Consider the following 16,132-nt stretch of genomic DNA (forward strand, 5'->3'; position numbering starts at 1 on the left):
CCCAACAGGAGGCACATGGAGTGTTGTTTCAGGTGGGACAAATCAGATTCCAGCCTCACAATCAGAAACCAGCCTGAACTTTTGGGGACCTAAAGGTTTAGTATTGCTGGGATAATTACTGTGTCACCATAAATTTACAGCTGGTTTGCGGGGATTAATCAACACTGATCTCGGTCTGTCTGCCCACTCTGCCTCCAAGTGACAGCAGAGACATCATGTCTTAAAGTGGATATCTGTATTTCTTCTTTTCTTATCTTACTTTTCTTTTTCCTTGATTGTTTGTTCTTGTTTTTATATGAGTAAACACTGTTTCTAGTTTTTTGTTTTTGTTCTGATCTCTTTTTGTTTTTATTTCTTCCTTCTCTCTTTCCCTATTTTTATTCCACTAGTCTCCCAAAGATTGCATAATCTTCCTTTGGCCTCTGGCCTTGCTTCTAATCTCTTCCTCTTCTTTTATTTCTGTTTTTCCCTACCCCTTCTAAACTTTCTACCCTGAGAGTAAAATGGCCATAAGGCAAGTTTACTGTATACAATTTTCTGATTCATTTTAGATTATGTTGCATAATGACTAAAGCTACTTCATCCTGTGAAAGGTAGCAAATTAAATTTCCCCAGTTTGTCATTCTCTAAGCTGCTACAGTTTGATACTACAGTTACTGCTGATTATGCTGCATTAGCCAAACTGACATAATTGTTCTAATCAATTGTTGTTCTTGGTAGGCCAGACCAAGATTGCCCAAGAGTCATAAGTAATGCTATAGGCCAGTGCCAAATAACCAGAGGCTAGGCCAAATAGAAAGCAAATTCTCACCCCAAACAAATTGAAGAGGTAGGATCTTTCAACAAACTCAAAACCCAAAAGCCAACTACATAGGGAAAACACCACTGAGAAGGAATAATTGCCGAAGGACTCTAAATACAAGCAATAAAGCTGCCTGCCATGAGCAGTTTACAAACATCAACCCAGGAATTGAACTAAAACATACACACACACACACACACACACACACACACACACAGAGATAAATAAAATGAGAAGACATTTAAGCAAGATGCAACCCCAGCCATCCAGCTCACCAAAGGCAAACCCAGGGGCAATGAGGTAGAACAATTGGAAGCCACTGATCTGGTCTCTCTAAAGTGGTAACAGCAGAAGTAACAAATCAGATGACTGAAGCTCTAAAAAGAAATCAAATCAGAAATAATTTTTCAAATAACTACAAGGATTGTGATTATTAATGAAAGGCATCGTTAGTGATTCTACAGCAAATAACAGATTATAAAAATTAGAAGAGCTTAGAAAACTCATGGAAACCATGAATACTCAATATTGGAAAGAAATGGAATCCATAAAATAAATCCAGATACCCAGGAGATTACAACTTTCATTGAAAATATACACAGCAGAATGAGCATAAGGAGAACAGAATATTCGATATAGAACACAGGACTGTAGTTAGTGATAATGAAAAGAAAGATTTATTTTCTTTCCTTTCCTTTCTTTTTTTTTTTTTTTTTTTTTTTTTTTGTCTTTTTGAGACAGGATTTCACCACAGAGTTTGGGCTGGCCTTGAACTCACTTTCTAGCCAACGGTGGCCTCAAATTCAGTGATTCACCCGCCTCAGCCTCCCAACTGCTGACATTACAGGCATGTGCCACCACACCCAGCAGGAAAGATTTCTTAAAAATAGCAAAGGTCCATGAGAAATCAATCTAGCATCTACTAGAAGATGCAAAGAATAATAACAAGATTGATCAAAGTAACCATGAAGACTATTTCTCAAAATTAATGGAGAAATAAGATACTTCCATGACAAACACCACCTGAGGAAATTCATGACCAACAAGCCAATATTCCAAAATGTTCTAAAAGATATTCTAGAAAGACATCATGAGGTCTAAAACTCCATGAACCCCCAAAGAATGAATTCCTCAAGAAAGGCAAGTAATTAAACATAAGGGGTAAAACAGAGATCCAACAACAGGAAAGTAATATGACAAGGATGAGTCAATATATATCAGTCATAATCCTCAATGTAAATGGTCTCAATTCACCAATCAAGAGAAACATACTGACAGAATGGATCAAGAAACAATATGCTGCGTACCAAAAAACACATTTAAAAAATTTTTTTTTATTTTAAAGAGATTAAGACAAGAAAGGACATAACAAAGCAGATCAGAACACAACAATGTAAGCAACACAGTATTTAACCACAAGACAACATATAATTAACAGTAACTACGATACGTCTGTTTCTTTGAAATAGTTGAGCATAATTTCATATACAATAGTATCAGACAAAATAGTATAAAACCATTCAAGAGAATGAAAGTCTTACAGGGCATTCAGAAGCAAATAACAGAGAATAAACAATGGCTACTATATTATCTCATTTTCCATAAAAACGTTGTTTATACTATCACACATAATAAAATCCAATAAGATACAGTATGATAAACCAATGAAAACAGAAGAACAAAAGTATGATGGGACTTCAAAGCAAGATGATATTAAATCAGTACTGGCTATTATAATACCTTGTTTTCTTAAAAACAGCTGTTCATACTATCATAGATAATCAAATTAAACAAATCAGGATAAGATCATTCCAACTCATGAAGGAAAACATCATAAGGCTTCAAAGCAAAGTAATGGGGAATCGTGATTACCATAAACTCTTATGTACTTTTATCATTTCTAACATTAGGGAGACTATACAGTATTTATACATGTGAGTTGGATTTATTTCGCTTATGAGTATGGTCTCAAGTTGTGTCCTTTTATTTATAAATATCTCAATGTGATCATTCTTTACAGCTGAGTAGTACTCCATTGTATAAAAATACCACAACTTTTTTACCCATTCCTCAGTTGATGGGCACTTAAATGTTTCCAAGATCTGGCTATTACAAATTGTGTTGCTCTAAACATGGGTGCTCATATATCACTGTGGTATGATGTTTTCAATTCTTCTGGGAATATGCCTAGAAGTGGAATAGCTGGGTCAAATGGGACTTGCAATCCCAGCTTTCTGAGGTATCTCCAGGCTGATCTCCACAGTAGTTGTACCAGTCTATACTCCCACCTGCAGTGCAGGAGAGTTCCTTTTTCCCCACAGCTTCTCCAGCATTTGTTGTCGGTTTTCTTGATCCTGGCCATTCTTTCTGGAGTGAGATGGAATCTCAGTGTTGTTTTAATTTGCATTTCTCTAATGACCAATGATGATGAACATTTTTTCATGTATTTATTTCACATTTGTATTTCTTCATCTGAGAACTGTGGATTCATCTCAGATCCCATTTTTGGGCTGGGTCTTTGAATTTCAGGGGTCTGATTTTTTTTAATTCTTTATAAGTTTTAGACAGAAGTCCTCTGTCCGAGGGACAGTTCACTAAGATTTTTTTCCCAGTTTGTGGGTTTTCTTTTTACTATGCTGAAGATTTCTTTTGACATGCAAAAACTTTTTAATAAGATGTGCCCACAGTTATTGAGTCTGGGAAGTATTTCCCATGTGGTTTGATTCCTGCTCATGAATTCCCTACCAATTCTCTACCTACCCCTGTGGCTTCAAGATTTTTACCTAATTTGTCTTCCAATAGATTTAGTGCTTCTGTTTTAATATTCAGATTTTTGATCCATTTAGATTTTAGTTTAGTACATGGTGATAGGCATGGGTCTAGTTTTAGTTTTTGGCATATGGAGAGCCAGTTTTTCCAGCACCATTTATTAAAGAGTTGTTCTTCCAGTGAACATATTTGGCCCCTTTATCAAAGATAAGGTGGTTGAGTGTGTTGGTGGTTGTGGCTGTATCTTCTAATCTATTCCATTGATTTTCAGATGGGTTTTTATTCCAGTACCGTGTTGATTTTATTACAGTAGCTTTGTAGTATAACTTTAAGTCAGGCATTGTGATGCCTCCCGCCTTGCTGCTTAGAATTGCCTTTGCTATTCTAGGTCTCTTCTGGTTCCAGAAAATTTTAGGAGGGACTTCTCTAGATCTATGAGGTATGTTCATGGTATTTTGATTGGGATTGCACTGAATCTGTATAATAGTTTGGAAGAATTCCATTTTCACAATATTTATTCCTCCTATGAACAATGGATATCTTTCCATTTTCTGAGATCCTCTTCAATTTCTTTTTCAGGGTATTATAATTTTCCCTGTATAGATCGTTTACTTCTTTCATGAGATTAATTCCTAAGTATTTCATTTTTTTGTATGCTGGTGGGAAGAGTAGGGTTTCTCTTATTTCTGTCACAGTGATTTTGTTGTTAGTGTACAGGAATGCTATTGACTTTTGAGTACTGACTTTGTCACATTGCTGAATTTATTTATTACATCTAGTAGTATTTCAATGAAGTTTTGGGGGTCTTGTATGTAGAGTATCATGTCATCTACAAATAATGATAATTTAACTTCCTCTTTTCCTATCTTTCCCCTTTTATTTCTCTCTCTTGTCTAATTGTTCTGGCTAGTATTTCCAGTACCGTTTTGAATGGTAATAAGGGACATCCTTGTCTTATTTTAAGGAAAAGGTCTTCAATTTTTGGCCATTTAATATGATGCTGGCTGTTGGTTTGTCATAGATGGCCTTTATCATATTGAGGTAAAGATCACAATTTCCATTTTCTATAACGTTCTTATCATGAATGAGTGTTGGACCTTATCAAAAGCTTTTTCTGCATCTATAGAAATGATCATGTGATTCTTACTTTTGGCTTTATTGATATGGTGGATTACATGTATTGATTTACATATGTTGAACCATCTCTGCATGCCTAGGATGAATCCCACTTGGTTGTGGTGTATAATTTTCTTGATGATTTGGTGCATCCTGTTTGCCAATATTTCATTGAGGATTTTTGCATCTGTGTTCATTAGGGAGCTTGGCCTGTAGTTCTCCTTTTTAGTTGGCTCTTTCTCAGGTTTTGGTACTAGAGTAATATTTGTTTCCAGGAATGACTTAGGAAGAATTGCTTCCCTTTGATTTCACTGAAAAGTTTGAGGAGTGTCAGCATTAAGTCTTCTTTGTATTTCTTGTAGAATTCTGCAGGGCCTTGTAAAATCTGTCTGGGCCTGGGCTCTTCTTTGTAGATAAGGACTTAATTACATTTTCAATTTCATTAATAGATATCGGGTTATTCAGCAGTTTTACATCTTCTTGATGTAAAACTTTGGTACTTTGGTACAGCTTTGGTACTTCATATGTTTCTAGGAATCTGTCAGTCTCTTCTGTATGATCAAACCTATGAGAGCAGAGGTTTTTGAAATAGATGTTAATGATCTTCTGTATTTCCACACAGTCTGGAGTAATTTCGCATTTTTCATTCCTTATTGCATGAATTTGAGCTTTTTCTTCCCTTTTTAAAATTAGGTTGGCTAAGGGCTTATCAATTTTATTTATTCTTTCAAAGAACCAACTCTTGGATTCACTGATTCTTTGGATTTTTTCTTAGTCTCTTTTGCATTAATTTCTGCTCTGATTTTTATAATTTCCTCTTCTTTTGGCTTTGGGCTTGACTTGCTCTTCTTTTTCTAGATGTTTGAGGTGTAGCATCAGGTTGTTTATTTGTATTCATTCTATTTTCCTGATGTGGGAACTCAGTGCAATAAATTTTCCTCTGAGGATTGCTTTCACTGCATCCCACAGATTCCGGTAAGTTGTATTTGTATTTTTGTTTGCTTGTAGGTATTGTTTAAATTCTTCTTTAATTTCCTCTGTGACCTACTGATTGCTCAAGAGTGTATTATTCAATTTCCATGCATTTGTGGGGGTTCTGCAGTTTCTTTTATCATTAATTTCTAGTTTTATGGTGCTATCATCTGACAACATGCATGGGACAATTTCAATTCTTTTGCATTTATTTAAATATATTCTGTGGGCTAGTATATGGTCTATTTTAGAGAACGTGCCATGTACTGCTGAAAAGTATGTATATTCTGATGTTATTGGATGGAACACTCTGTATATGTCTATAAAGGCCATTTGTTCACAGATGTGATTCACTTGTTATTTCTTTGCTGATTTTCTGTCTGGTTGATCTGTCCCTTGGTGTCAATGGTGTATTAAGGTCTCTTGTTATAATTATGTTATTCCTAATTTGATTTTTCATTTCTACTAATACTTGCTTTGTATAGCTGGGTGCTCTGGAATTTGGCGCATATATATTTAATATTGTTATCTCTTCCTCTTGAAGTTTTCCTCTGACCTGTATGTAGTGACTTTATCTCTTAAGATCATTCTTGGTTTGAAGTTCACATTGTCTGCAAACAGAATAACTAACCCCACTTTTTTTTCAGTTCCTGTTGCATGAAGTAATGTTTCCCATTACTTCATTCCCAGTAATGTTTGTTGAAGTAATGTTCCCCATCCTTTGACTTTCAGTCATGAGCTTCCTTTTGGGTTAGATGGGTTTCTTATAGACAAAATATGGTTGGATGTTGTTTCCTGACCCATTCTGATAGTCTGTTTCTTTTAATTGGTGAATTGAGACCATTTACATTAATGGTTATAACTGTTATATATTGGTTAATTATTGTCATGTTATCTTTCTGCTCTTGCATCTTTATCTTTCCATCCTGTTTAATTGTCTGCCTTGCTTAGTGGTTTTTTCCTATGTGTATCTAAACTGTTTTTTAGTATTTTTTGCAGGGTTGGCTTGTTGATCATGAAGTTATTCAGCTGTTTTTGTCATGGAAGTATATTATTTCTCCATCCTTTTTTTTTTTTTTTTTTTTTTTTGGTCTTTTTCCTTTTTATCGGTACCGGGGATCAAACTCATGACTGCCTGCTTGCAAGGCAGGCGCTTATGCCGCTGAGCTAAATCCTCAGCCCCTCTTCATCCATTTTGAAGGACAGTTTTGCATGGTATATCAGTCTGGGCTGGAAATCATTTTCTTTTAGGATCTGAAATACTTCACTCCATGCTCTTCTTGATTTCATTGTTTGTGTGGAGAAGTTTGCTGTGATTCTGATAGGTTTTTCTTTATAGGTGATCTGTCTTTTCTCTCTAACAGCTTTTAATATTTTGTTCTTATGTTGGATTTCTGGAATGAGGGTTATTATATGCTTAGGCGTAGTTTTATTTTGGTTATGGCTATTTGGAGTTCTATATGCTTCACTAACCCTAATGTTAGTTACCATTCTCATGTTTGGGAAATTTTCAGCTATTACTTCTGTAAATAGCCTCTTGATACCATTTGTGTTGTCCCCTTCTTTCCCATTTATCCCTATCAATCTTATGTTGTTTTTCTTTGCATCATCTTGCAGCTGTTGAATTGTTATTTCCTGATTCCTTGTTTTTTTTTTAAAGATCTTTCCTTTCCTGTTTACCAGCTACAATCTTGTCTTCGAGGTCTGAAATTCTATCTTCACTTTCGTTGAGTTGGTTTTGACAACTTTGAATTGAATTTTTGATTTCCTGTATCTCTTTGAATCTGCTTCATGTATTCTGTTTGTTTCTTATATTTTCATCCAGGGATTCTATATTTTTGTTTTGTTCCTCTAATTTTTAGTTGTGTCTTCTTTAGATGTGTTCAGCATCTCTTTATTTCTTTTATCGTTTCTTCTTTTACCTTGGAGAGTATTTCTAGTTTGAATTCCTTTAAAGCTTCCCAGAAATTGCTTCTTTACTTCAGTTGCTATTACTTTAGGTATTTCAGGTGTATGGCTTATATTTTCTTCTATGTACATGGCTCCTAGGCTTTCTTGGGATGGGCTAGAGGTTTGAGGTTGCATTTTGGTCTTTTGTTTTGTCATTTTCCTATATTTCTGTGTTTTAAATGTTGTTGCAAGGCTTCTCCTGGACATGTTGGATATTGTCTCCTATACCCTCAGAACCTGGGATTGAATGGAGGTTGCTGAGCATGATCCAGTCAGGCCTACAGGACCTCCTGTGCCACCTCCAGTGTTCCAGGAAGCTGGGTGGGCACCTAACCACTGTGAATGATGGTCCAAAGCTCTCCCCAGGCAATGACCAATGGGCTGGAACTCACTTCACGTTCTCTCAACTCCCCTAATTGAAGAAGGTCACTGGGTGTAATCTAGTTGGGCCACAAAACCTCCCAAGCCTGTTCTAGTGTGGCTGGAAGCTGGGTAGGTCCTTGACCATTGTGAGCAATGATCTTAAACTCTCCCAGGGCACGGGATAGTGAGCAGAAACTGACCTCCAGCAGCCCAGTTCCTTTCTCTGGCAGCACAGTTCCCCAGATTGAAAGAAGGTCACTGGGCATGGTCCAGGCAGATCTGAAACCTGCAGAGCCTAGTCTAGTGTGGCTGGAAGCTGAATGTGTCCTTGACCACCAAGATGGTCTTAAACTCTCCTGGGGCTCAGGATGATGAGCAGGAACTCATCCCTGCCAGGATCCCAGTTCCCTCCTCTGGTAGCATAGTTCCCCAAACTGAAAGATGGTCACTGGGCATGGTCCAGGCAGGCCCGAAACCTGCAGAGCCCAGTCTAGTGTGGCTGGAAGCCACACTAGTGTGGCTGGGTACTTCAGAGTAGAACTTATAACAACATAGTAGAACTTATAATTGGACACAATGAAAACAATTGGACACAATGACCACTGGGAGCGATCATCTTAAAACTTTCCAGGATTTGTTGCAAGGCTTGGGATGGTGAGCAAGAAGTTACCCCTGCCAGCAGCCCAGTTCCCTCAAAAAACACATTTAATTCGAAATTTATAGACTGAAAGTCAAAGGATAGAAAACAATACTCTATGTGACAAGAACCCAGAAGAAAGCAGGGATAGCTATTCTATTTTCAGACAAAATGGATTTCAAGCCAAGATTAAGAGAAAGACAAAGAAGCTCATCACATCTTAGTAAAGGGAACAATATAAGAGGAAGTGATAATAACTGTAAATATATATGCACTAAATGAAAGCACACACAAATATATAAAACAAATAATAATGCACATGAAAAATCAAATAAGCACTAATACAACTTCAGTGGAATACTGCAATGCCCCACTGTCACAAATAGAACAATTAGACAAAAAGTCAATAAATATCAGGACTGAACCAAATTTTTGAACAAATGGACTGAGTAGATGTCTAAAGAATGTTTCATCCTGCAACATCAGAATACACATTCTTCTCAGCTTCACCAGGGGCATTCTCCAAAATAGATCACAAAGTAGCTCATAGAACATGCTTAAATAAATGCAAAGGATTTGAACTTGCCCCATGCACATTATCAGACCATAGTGCAAGGAAACTGGAAATCAATGACAATAGAGACCACAAAAATTTCATAAAGAATGGGAATTAAATCATACTCTCCTGAACAATCAATAGGTCAGGGATGAAATTTAAAAAGAAATTGAAGTTTCTGCAATTAAACAGTAACACTAGTGCAACACAGTAGAACTTATAATTGAACACAATGAAAAAAAACCTACAGGGGAAATTTATACTGATGACTTCTCATAATGGAAAAAGACAGTGAGCTTTAAAACACCTAGGGCCAAGGGTTTACCTCAGCGGCACAAGCGCCTGCGGGGCAAGCGTGAATTAGATCCCCCGTACAAAAAAAAAAAAAACCCTAATATTGAAGTTCAAGCATTTAGAAACATGAGAACAAGTAAATCCAAAGCTCACACAAGGGAAGAAATCATAAAGATCAGAACAGAAAATAATGCAATGGACACTAAGAAAATAATACAAAGAATCAATGAAACAAAGTTGATTCTTTGAAAGATTAAATAAAATTGAAAAACTCTTAGCCAATCTTATAAAAAAAAGGAAAGATAAGACTCAAATCCATGTAAGTAGGAATGAAAAGAGTAAAGTCACAACAGATCCTGCAGAAAGATCATCAATACCTACACTTCAAGAACCTGTATGTAACAAGATGGAAAACAAAGAAGAAATAGGAAGATTCCTAGATACATACGAAGTACCAAGCTGAGTCAAGAAGATATGAAAATTTTAATAAACTAATATTGATCAGTGAAATTGAAGATGTAATTAAAAACCTACCAACAAAGAAAAGCCCAGACCCTAACAGATTCAATATTGAATTCTACAAGAAATTTACAGAAGACCTAATGCTGCTACTTTTCAAACTCTTTAATGAAATTGAAAAGGAAGCAGTGGTGCTTCAAAAGTCATTCCTGGAAGTAAGCATTACCCTGATACCAAAACCACAGAAGGATCCAACAAAAAAAAAGAAGAAGAAGAAGAAAACTACAGGCAAATCTCCCCAAACAACATAGATGCAAAAATCCTCAATAAGAAACTAGCAAACAAATGCAGCAAGTCATCAAGAAGATTATACACCATGATCAATTAGGATTCATTCTAGGATGTAGATATGGTTCAGTATATGCAAATCAATAAGTGTAACTGGTTATATACCATATTAACACACCTAAACACAAAGATCCATGATCATCTCAATAGACAAAAGAAAAATCATTTGACAAAGTCCAACACCATTCAGAATTTTTAAAAACCTATAGAAAATTGGAATAGATGGTCTTTATCTTAATCTAATAAAAGCTATCTATGACAAACCAACACCCAACATTGTACTAAATAGAGAAAAAGTGAAAGCTTTCACTGTAAAATCAGAAACAAGACAAAGGTGTCCATTGTCACCACTCTTATTTAATATAGTTCAGGAAACATTTGCAGGAGCAATAGACAAGAGAAAGAAAGAAAAGAAATAAGGATAGGAAAGTTAAATTATCATTATTTGCAGACAACATGATACTCTATATAGGAAAAAACCAAAATCTCTACCAAAAGACTTCTATATGTAATAACCAAATCCAGTAATGTACCTGCATACAAAATCAACACTCAAAAATCAGTAGCATTCCTGTACACAAACAACACACTCACTGAGAGAAATTAGGTTTCTGTTTGGATGCTCCCACATACACAAGCCACATACAATCATGGACCCAGCTGAGTCTGTCATTCCTGATTAGTTTGTTGTCTGGCACTGGGATTGGTGGTGTGAGTGCTGCACTCACCCAGGGGTGGAGCCAGCATACAGTGTAAGGACAGGGAATAAGGTGTTTCTTTCCTCTTCTGCTCTGTTCGCATTTTGCTGTTTGGGGTGGCCACTAATGCCTGCCCTGCTATGCCATCCTGTCTTGTGGCAGCTGAGTATGGACTGAAAACTCCAAAACTGCAAGAAATAAATTTTCCCTTGTTTCATTTTGTGCATCAAGTATTTTGTCTCAACAATGAAAGAAAAGTAACCAAGACAGAGGCTGAGCCAGGAGGATTGTAAACTCCAGGCAAGCCTGAACTACACCATGAAACTCACGAAAAACAAGCAAACAAGCATACAAACATTAGCCTAGGAAAAGAGAACACCCAAATATCAGAATGAACTAAAAAGAAAAATATTTGTAGTATTTGTTACATTTATAAAACTACTATATGTTAAATTTATTAAACTACTATATAAGTGTAAACTTCTGTTAGTTTAGTAATGTGGAAAATTTCTTACCTCCAGACTTCCAGAATGTGCTGCCCAGTGTAGAGGGGTAAATTTATGGAGAACATCAACTTCATTAATGTTGGCACCACGTTCCACTATCTCCGAAAGCTGCTGTATTTCTCCAGCTCGTACTGCATCATGGATGCTACCAAGATTCACCTTCTTCCTAGAACCTATTAATGAATTAAATTGCTTAAATAGAACTATGAAAAAAGACTACAGCAATGATTTAAGAGAAAGCACAAAATCATTTCAGATTTCCAAACAATTTGTTCCAAGATATTTCCAATTAGCATCTTAACTAGACTGTCTAGTTTTAGTTCTGATATGTAAAAGATCATGAATATTGACACACTCATCCTTAAAAAGAAAAAACTCAGTATTTTTAAAGCCAACAACTTTTTCAGACTCCCACTAAAAATTGAGGTCTCTTGGCAAATTTCCATCCCAAATCTGGAGAGGCAAACACAGACAAATGTAGTCAAGTTCATCTTACCTGGAGCAAAAACTTCTGGAGCCATAAACTGGTAGAAGCACCAGAATGGTAATTTTGATTTTTTAGAATTTTTTTTTATCTTAAAGAGAATAAAACAAAACAAAACAACAGAACAAAGCAGATCAGATCAAAACAATGCAAGCAACACAGGATTTCAAAACAAGACAACAGGAAATCAACAGTGGTTACCATAATGTCTCTTGTTTTCTTTGAAACAACTGTCCAGATCTTCACATACAATCAACTCAAACAAGACAAAATTGTATAAAACAAATCAAAACATAACAATGAAAGCATTACAGGCCTTCAGAAAATCAACAATAGCTACCATAATGCCTCTTGTTCTCTTCAAAATAGCTGTCCTTACCTTCACACATATTGAAATTAAATAATACAAAACAGACTACAATCAACAAAATAAAGAATAAAAGCATTATTGGACTTCAAAAGATGATGGGAAATCAGCAATGACTGATTTTCTTCAAACCATAATGTCTGGTTTTCTTCAAAGTAGCTATTCATACCATCACACGTAATAAAATCAATTCTTGTAAACTCTGTAGAAGTTCAAGGCATGTATAAACCTATACATGTACATCTACCTTTTCTGTATTAGAGGGAAAGACAAAACATAACAAAACAAATTAGGAGAAAAGAAAAAAAAGAGACAAATAACAATAACAAAGAGCCCAAAACAAAGACAATAAAGGCTTTCGGACCAACGTGATAAGGAACATAACTAAGGTTGTTATTTTGCATAGTTATCTTTTAAAAAGTTACTCAGATTACCAGATAGAAACATACAAAATTGATCTAATCCTATGAATGTTAACTGTTTTGTTCTAAGAACTAATAGAATTAGTAGCACAATCATCTTAGTTATCTTAAGTGGGTATACACAAATTTATCTCTTTCTTCTTTTTCCTTCCTTCTTTTCTCCTTTTTCCTGAGTTATCTTTTCCTCCAGTAATTCTGATTATTTATCCAAGCTGAGTACAACTAAACTAAAATAGGAAACTTCCAGTGCCTGTAGTCTCAGGAAGCCTACACTTTGATACATTTTACCTCCAGAAACCCCATCAAGATATCAACCAAAAAAGCCAAAAAATAACAGCTCATGTCTTTTGCAAGGGTCTGGAATATTAACCAAAAACTCACATCACATACACAGATAGTTTAACAATATTTTTCTTATCATTCTAATTCAAATATCTTACAGTGTAGAGGATCTCCTGGGCGATTGTCCTTGTATAAAGAGCAATTACCTCCACTTTGGTTAAATCTGGCCCTATCTTATGTATGGAGCTGGCTAAGCTATTTCCTTTTCCCTTACAGGGTCTCTAAGCAATGTAAATAGGGCTAGCTGAAGTTCTGATACATAATCTTTGAAGCTAGACACAGTCACTGTTTCTCCATCTCAGTGTCTACCTAAATGGTTGAGCCCAGTGCTCAGTGCTCCAGAGCTGTTGACTGGGTTTAAGCCTCAAGACAGAAGGCTATGACTTCCCAGAGCACAAAAGTTTGCACATCAGAACTGAAGCACTGCTGGCTGAATTAAATGCTACCTCGATTGTGTTATGCAGATTAGTCTTTCTGCACATCCTTCTCTGTGCATATTGCAGAGGGGCTTTCTTGCTTCCTCACTAGCCCAGCTCACAGTATTCATGTGATTTCCACCCATCTCCCAGTCACTCAACCTCTAGCAAGTCCCTTCATCACAAACTAATTAAATCTGAGTTAGGCTCAGGGTCAAGGCCCTTTTTTCCGATGAACCTTCTAATGCGCCAGACTCTGAACCCCTTGACCCCCATAATTACAAATACATCTTAGTTTCTTTATTCTTGCCATGGTTTGCACTGGAGGTAGTAGATTGGAATTAACTCGCTAGAATTTCAGTAACATTTCAATGGTATTACAAACATAAACTTCTCAGACTATGATGAGGACAGGAAAAGGGACTTCTATATTACAGTAAGGAAGGAAGGACAGGTAATATTTTGGTTCATATACTCCAGTGGTTTACATGTTATAATTTTTTAAGAGTAATACTGGGGAATAGGAATAGCTCTAGTGAGACAGGACTGGTCCAAAATGGTTTGCCCTATTGTTTATAATTTAATATTACAAATAACAGGAGTACACTGTCAGGCTTACTGACATGTACTCATGAAATATTTTAATGTGCCTGTGAACCCAAAGCAGTAAGATATCTAAGCATGAACACTTACTGAAGGAGGAAGAAGGGATAGTTTAATGCAAGCATTCCCTAAACATCAACAAACAAAGACAAGAAAAAAATGATTCCCTGGTGCAAGTTACCTTGAAAACAAGTCAGAAATATTTCTAGAAAATGATCTATGCAAATGTACTACTCTGTGTGTGTATGTGTGTGGGTCCGTCCTCTTGCTGCAATCAATATGTTAATTTATTTCCTTTTTTAGCTTTCTTCTTACCTCTTCTTGATTCCTGGAGCTCTGTTTTTCTCCTCAGAACTAGTTTCTCCTTTGGTACCCTGAGTTTTTTCACTTACAGAATCACATGACAGACAAGAATGTGCAGATACTTCTGTTTCTCTCTCTTTTTCTTTTAGTTATAGGATCTATATTGCTCACACTTTGGGGTTCAAGCAATCTTCCTGCCTCAGCCTCCCAAGTAGCTGAGATGAGCCATATGCCACTCTACCTGATAGAATGTCAATTTCTTAAAGGATAGAATCATATTATACTAAGATCACATCTTATACCGAAATAGCATATATGTATTCAAAACTCAGCAAAATAGTACATATTCAAAAATCCTTCCTGAGTTATGAATCAGGCACTATGATAGCACAATAGAAAATAAGACGGATTCAATACACTTTCTTTACACTAACACTTTAGAATCCACTTGAATAAATACAACAGAAAAAAACTGCTATGTATGTTGGCACAGGCCTGTAACCCCAGCATTTGGGAGGCTGATGGAAGAGAACTTTTGGGAGTTCAAGGTCAGCCTGGGATACCTAGTGAGTTCAAGGACTGCCTGAACTACATGCCAAGACCTTGTCTCAAAAAGACAACAACAACAACAAGGGCCAAAAAACAACGAAACTCACATGAGTCTGTAGTCTCCCTACAGGTAGTGGAGGGGCCCGAACTGGCCACCCCAGGCATGGTGAGCCGGGCTGAGTCCAGATCCCTGCTGCGGCGTCTGTCTTCGCTCACTTTCACCCATGAGCCACTGCAGCGGCAGCGGCAGCCTTCATCGTCGTTCCCAGGACAGGGGCCACAGTTTCCCCTCCTTGCTCCTTCCCTGGAGCCCCTGAAACAAGACTCTTCGTCTTCACTCGCTCTCTCCCAGAAACCTGGGAGACGGCGGCCGGCGTCTTCGCTGACACTCAGTCCAGAGGAGTCGCTGGCCGCGTAGCCACGGTCTTCACTTAGTCCGTCCCAAGAATTACAGTGGCAGTCGCTGCCATCGACGCTCTCTCCCTCCAAAGAACCACTGAGGTGGCAGCTGCAGTTGTCAGCGACTCCTTTTGCGCAGTCACTGATCCGGAGGCCTTGGACTTCCCTGACTCTGTGCCAAGAGCCAGAGGGGTGCAGGACGCGGTCTTTTCTGACTGCTACCCCGGAGTCGCTAGTTTGTGAGCCAGTGACTTCACATAAATCCACGTCACTGCTGCAGAAGCCGCGGTCTCCCTTCTCCCTCACCGAAGAGCTGCTGTAACAGTGGCCACCATGTCCTCTGACTCTCTCGTGAGCTTCACTGCAGTGGTGGTCTACGTCGTCACTGAGTCTTCTCGAGTCCTTGCAGGAAAAACTGTCTTCACTTACTCTTCCTGGAGAAACGCTGCAGAGGCAGGTGTCGCCTTCACGTTTTCTTTCCTTGTCGTCGCTACAAAAATATTCCTGGTCTTCCTTAATTTCTTCCCAGTATTCGTCCTCGCGATGAAAGTGTCTGCCGATTATCTTCCACACAACGTGGCTAGTGTGGCGGCCGCCGGCTTGGTTTACTGTTTCCCACGAGTCGCTGTGGCAGCGGCCGCCATCGAGAGATACCCAGTCCTTTAGGTCGCTTGCCAGCGTCCCAGCCCACCTAGGGGGAGTGGTGGCGAGACCGTTCCCTTGGAAACGAGTAAACTTCCAGCGTCATTCGGTCATTTCCGGTTCCTCGCAGGTTAC

At 37.5% G+C, this 16,132-nt stretch overlaps 1 protein-coding gene across 1 annotated transcript in view; it reads right to left on the reverse strand.

Moving 5' to 3' along the window:
* The window catches only part of Ankrd42 (ankyrin repeat domain 42), a 66,483-nt gene extending 50,399 nt beyond the window's left edge, over window positions 1-16,084 (reverse strand). Inside the window, exons 1-2 of the mRNA XM_005003176.4 lie at window positions 15,064-16,084; window positions 11,480-11,643 (exon numbers count right to left, since the gene is read on the reverse strand). Of these exons, the coding sequence (XP_005003233.1) occupies window positions 11,480-11,643; window positions 15,064-15,121 (222 nt within the window). The 5' untranslated portion in view covers window positions 15,122-16,084. The remainder of the gene's footprint in view (window positions 1-11,479; window positions 11,644-15,063) is intronic.
* Between the last annotated feature and the right edge of the window lie 48 nt (window positions 16,085-16,132).

Source organism: Cavia porcellus, unplaced genomic scaffold, assembly GCF_034190915.1.
Source record: "Cavia porcellus strain 051 isolate PalLab524CR breed Dunkin Hartley unplaced genomic scaffold, mCavPor4.1 scaffold_9, whole genome shotgun sequence".
In the NCBI taxonomy this organism is placed as follows: Eukaryota; Metazoa; Chordata; class Mammalia; order Rodentia; family Caviidae; genus Cavia; species Cavia porcellus.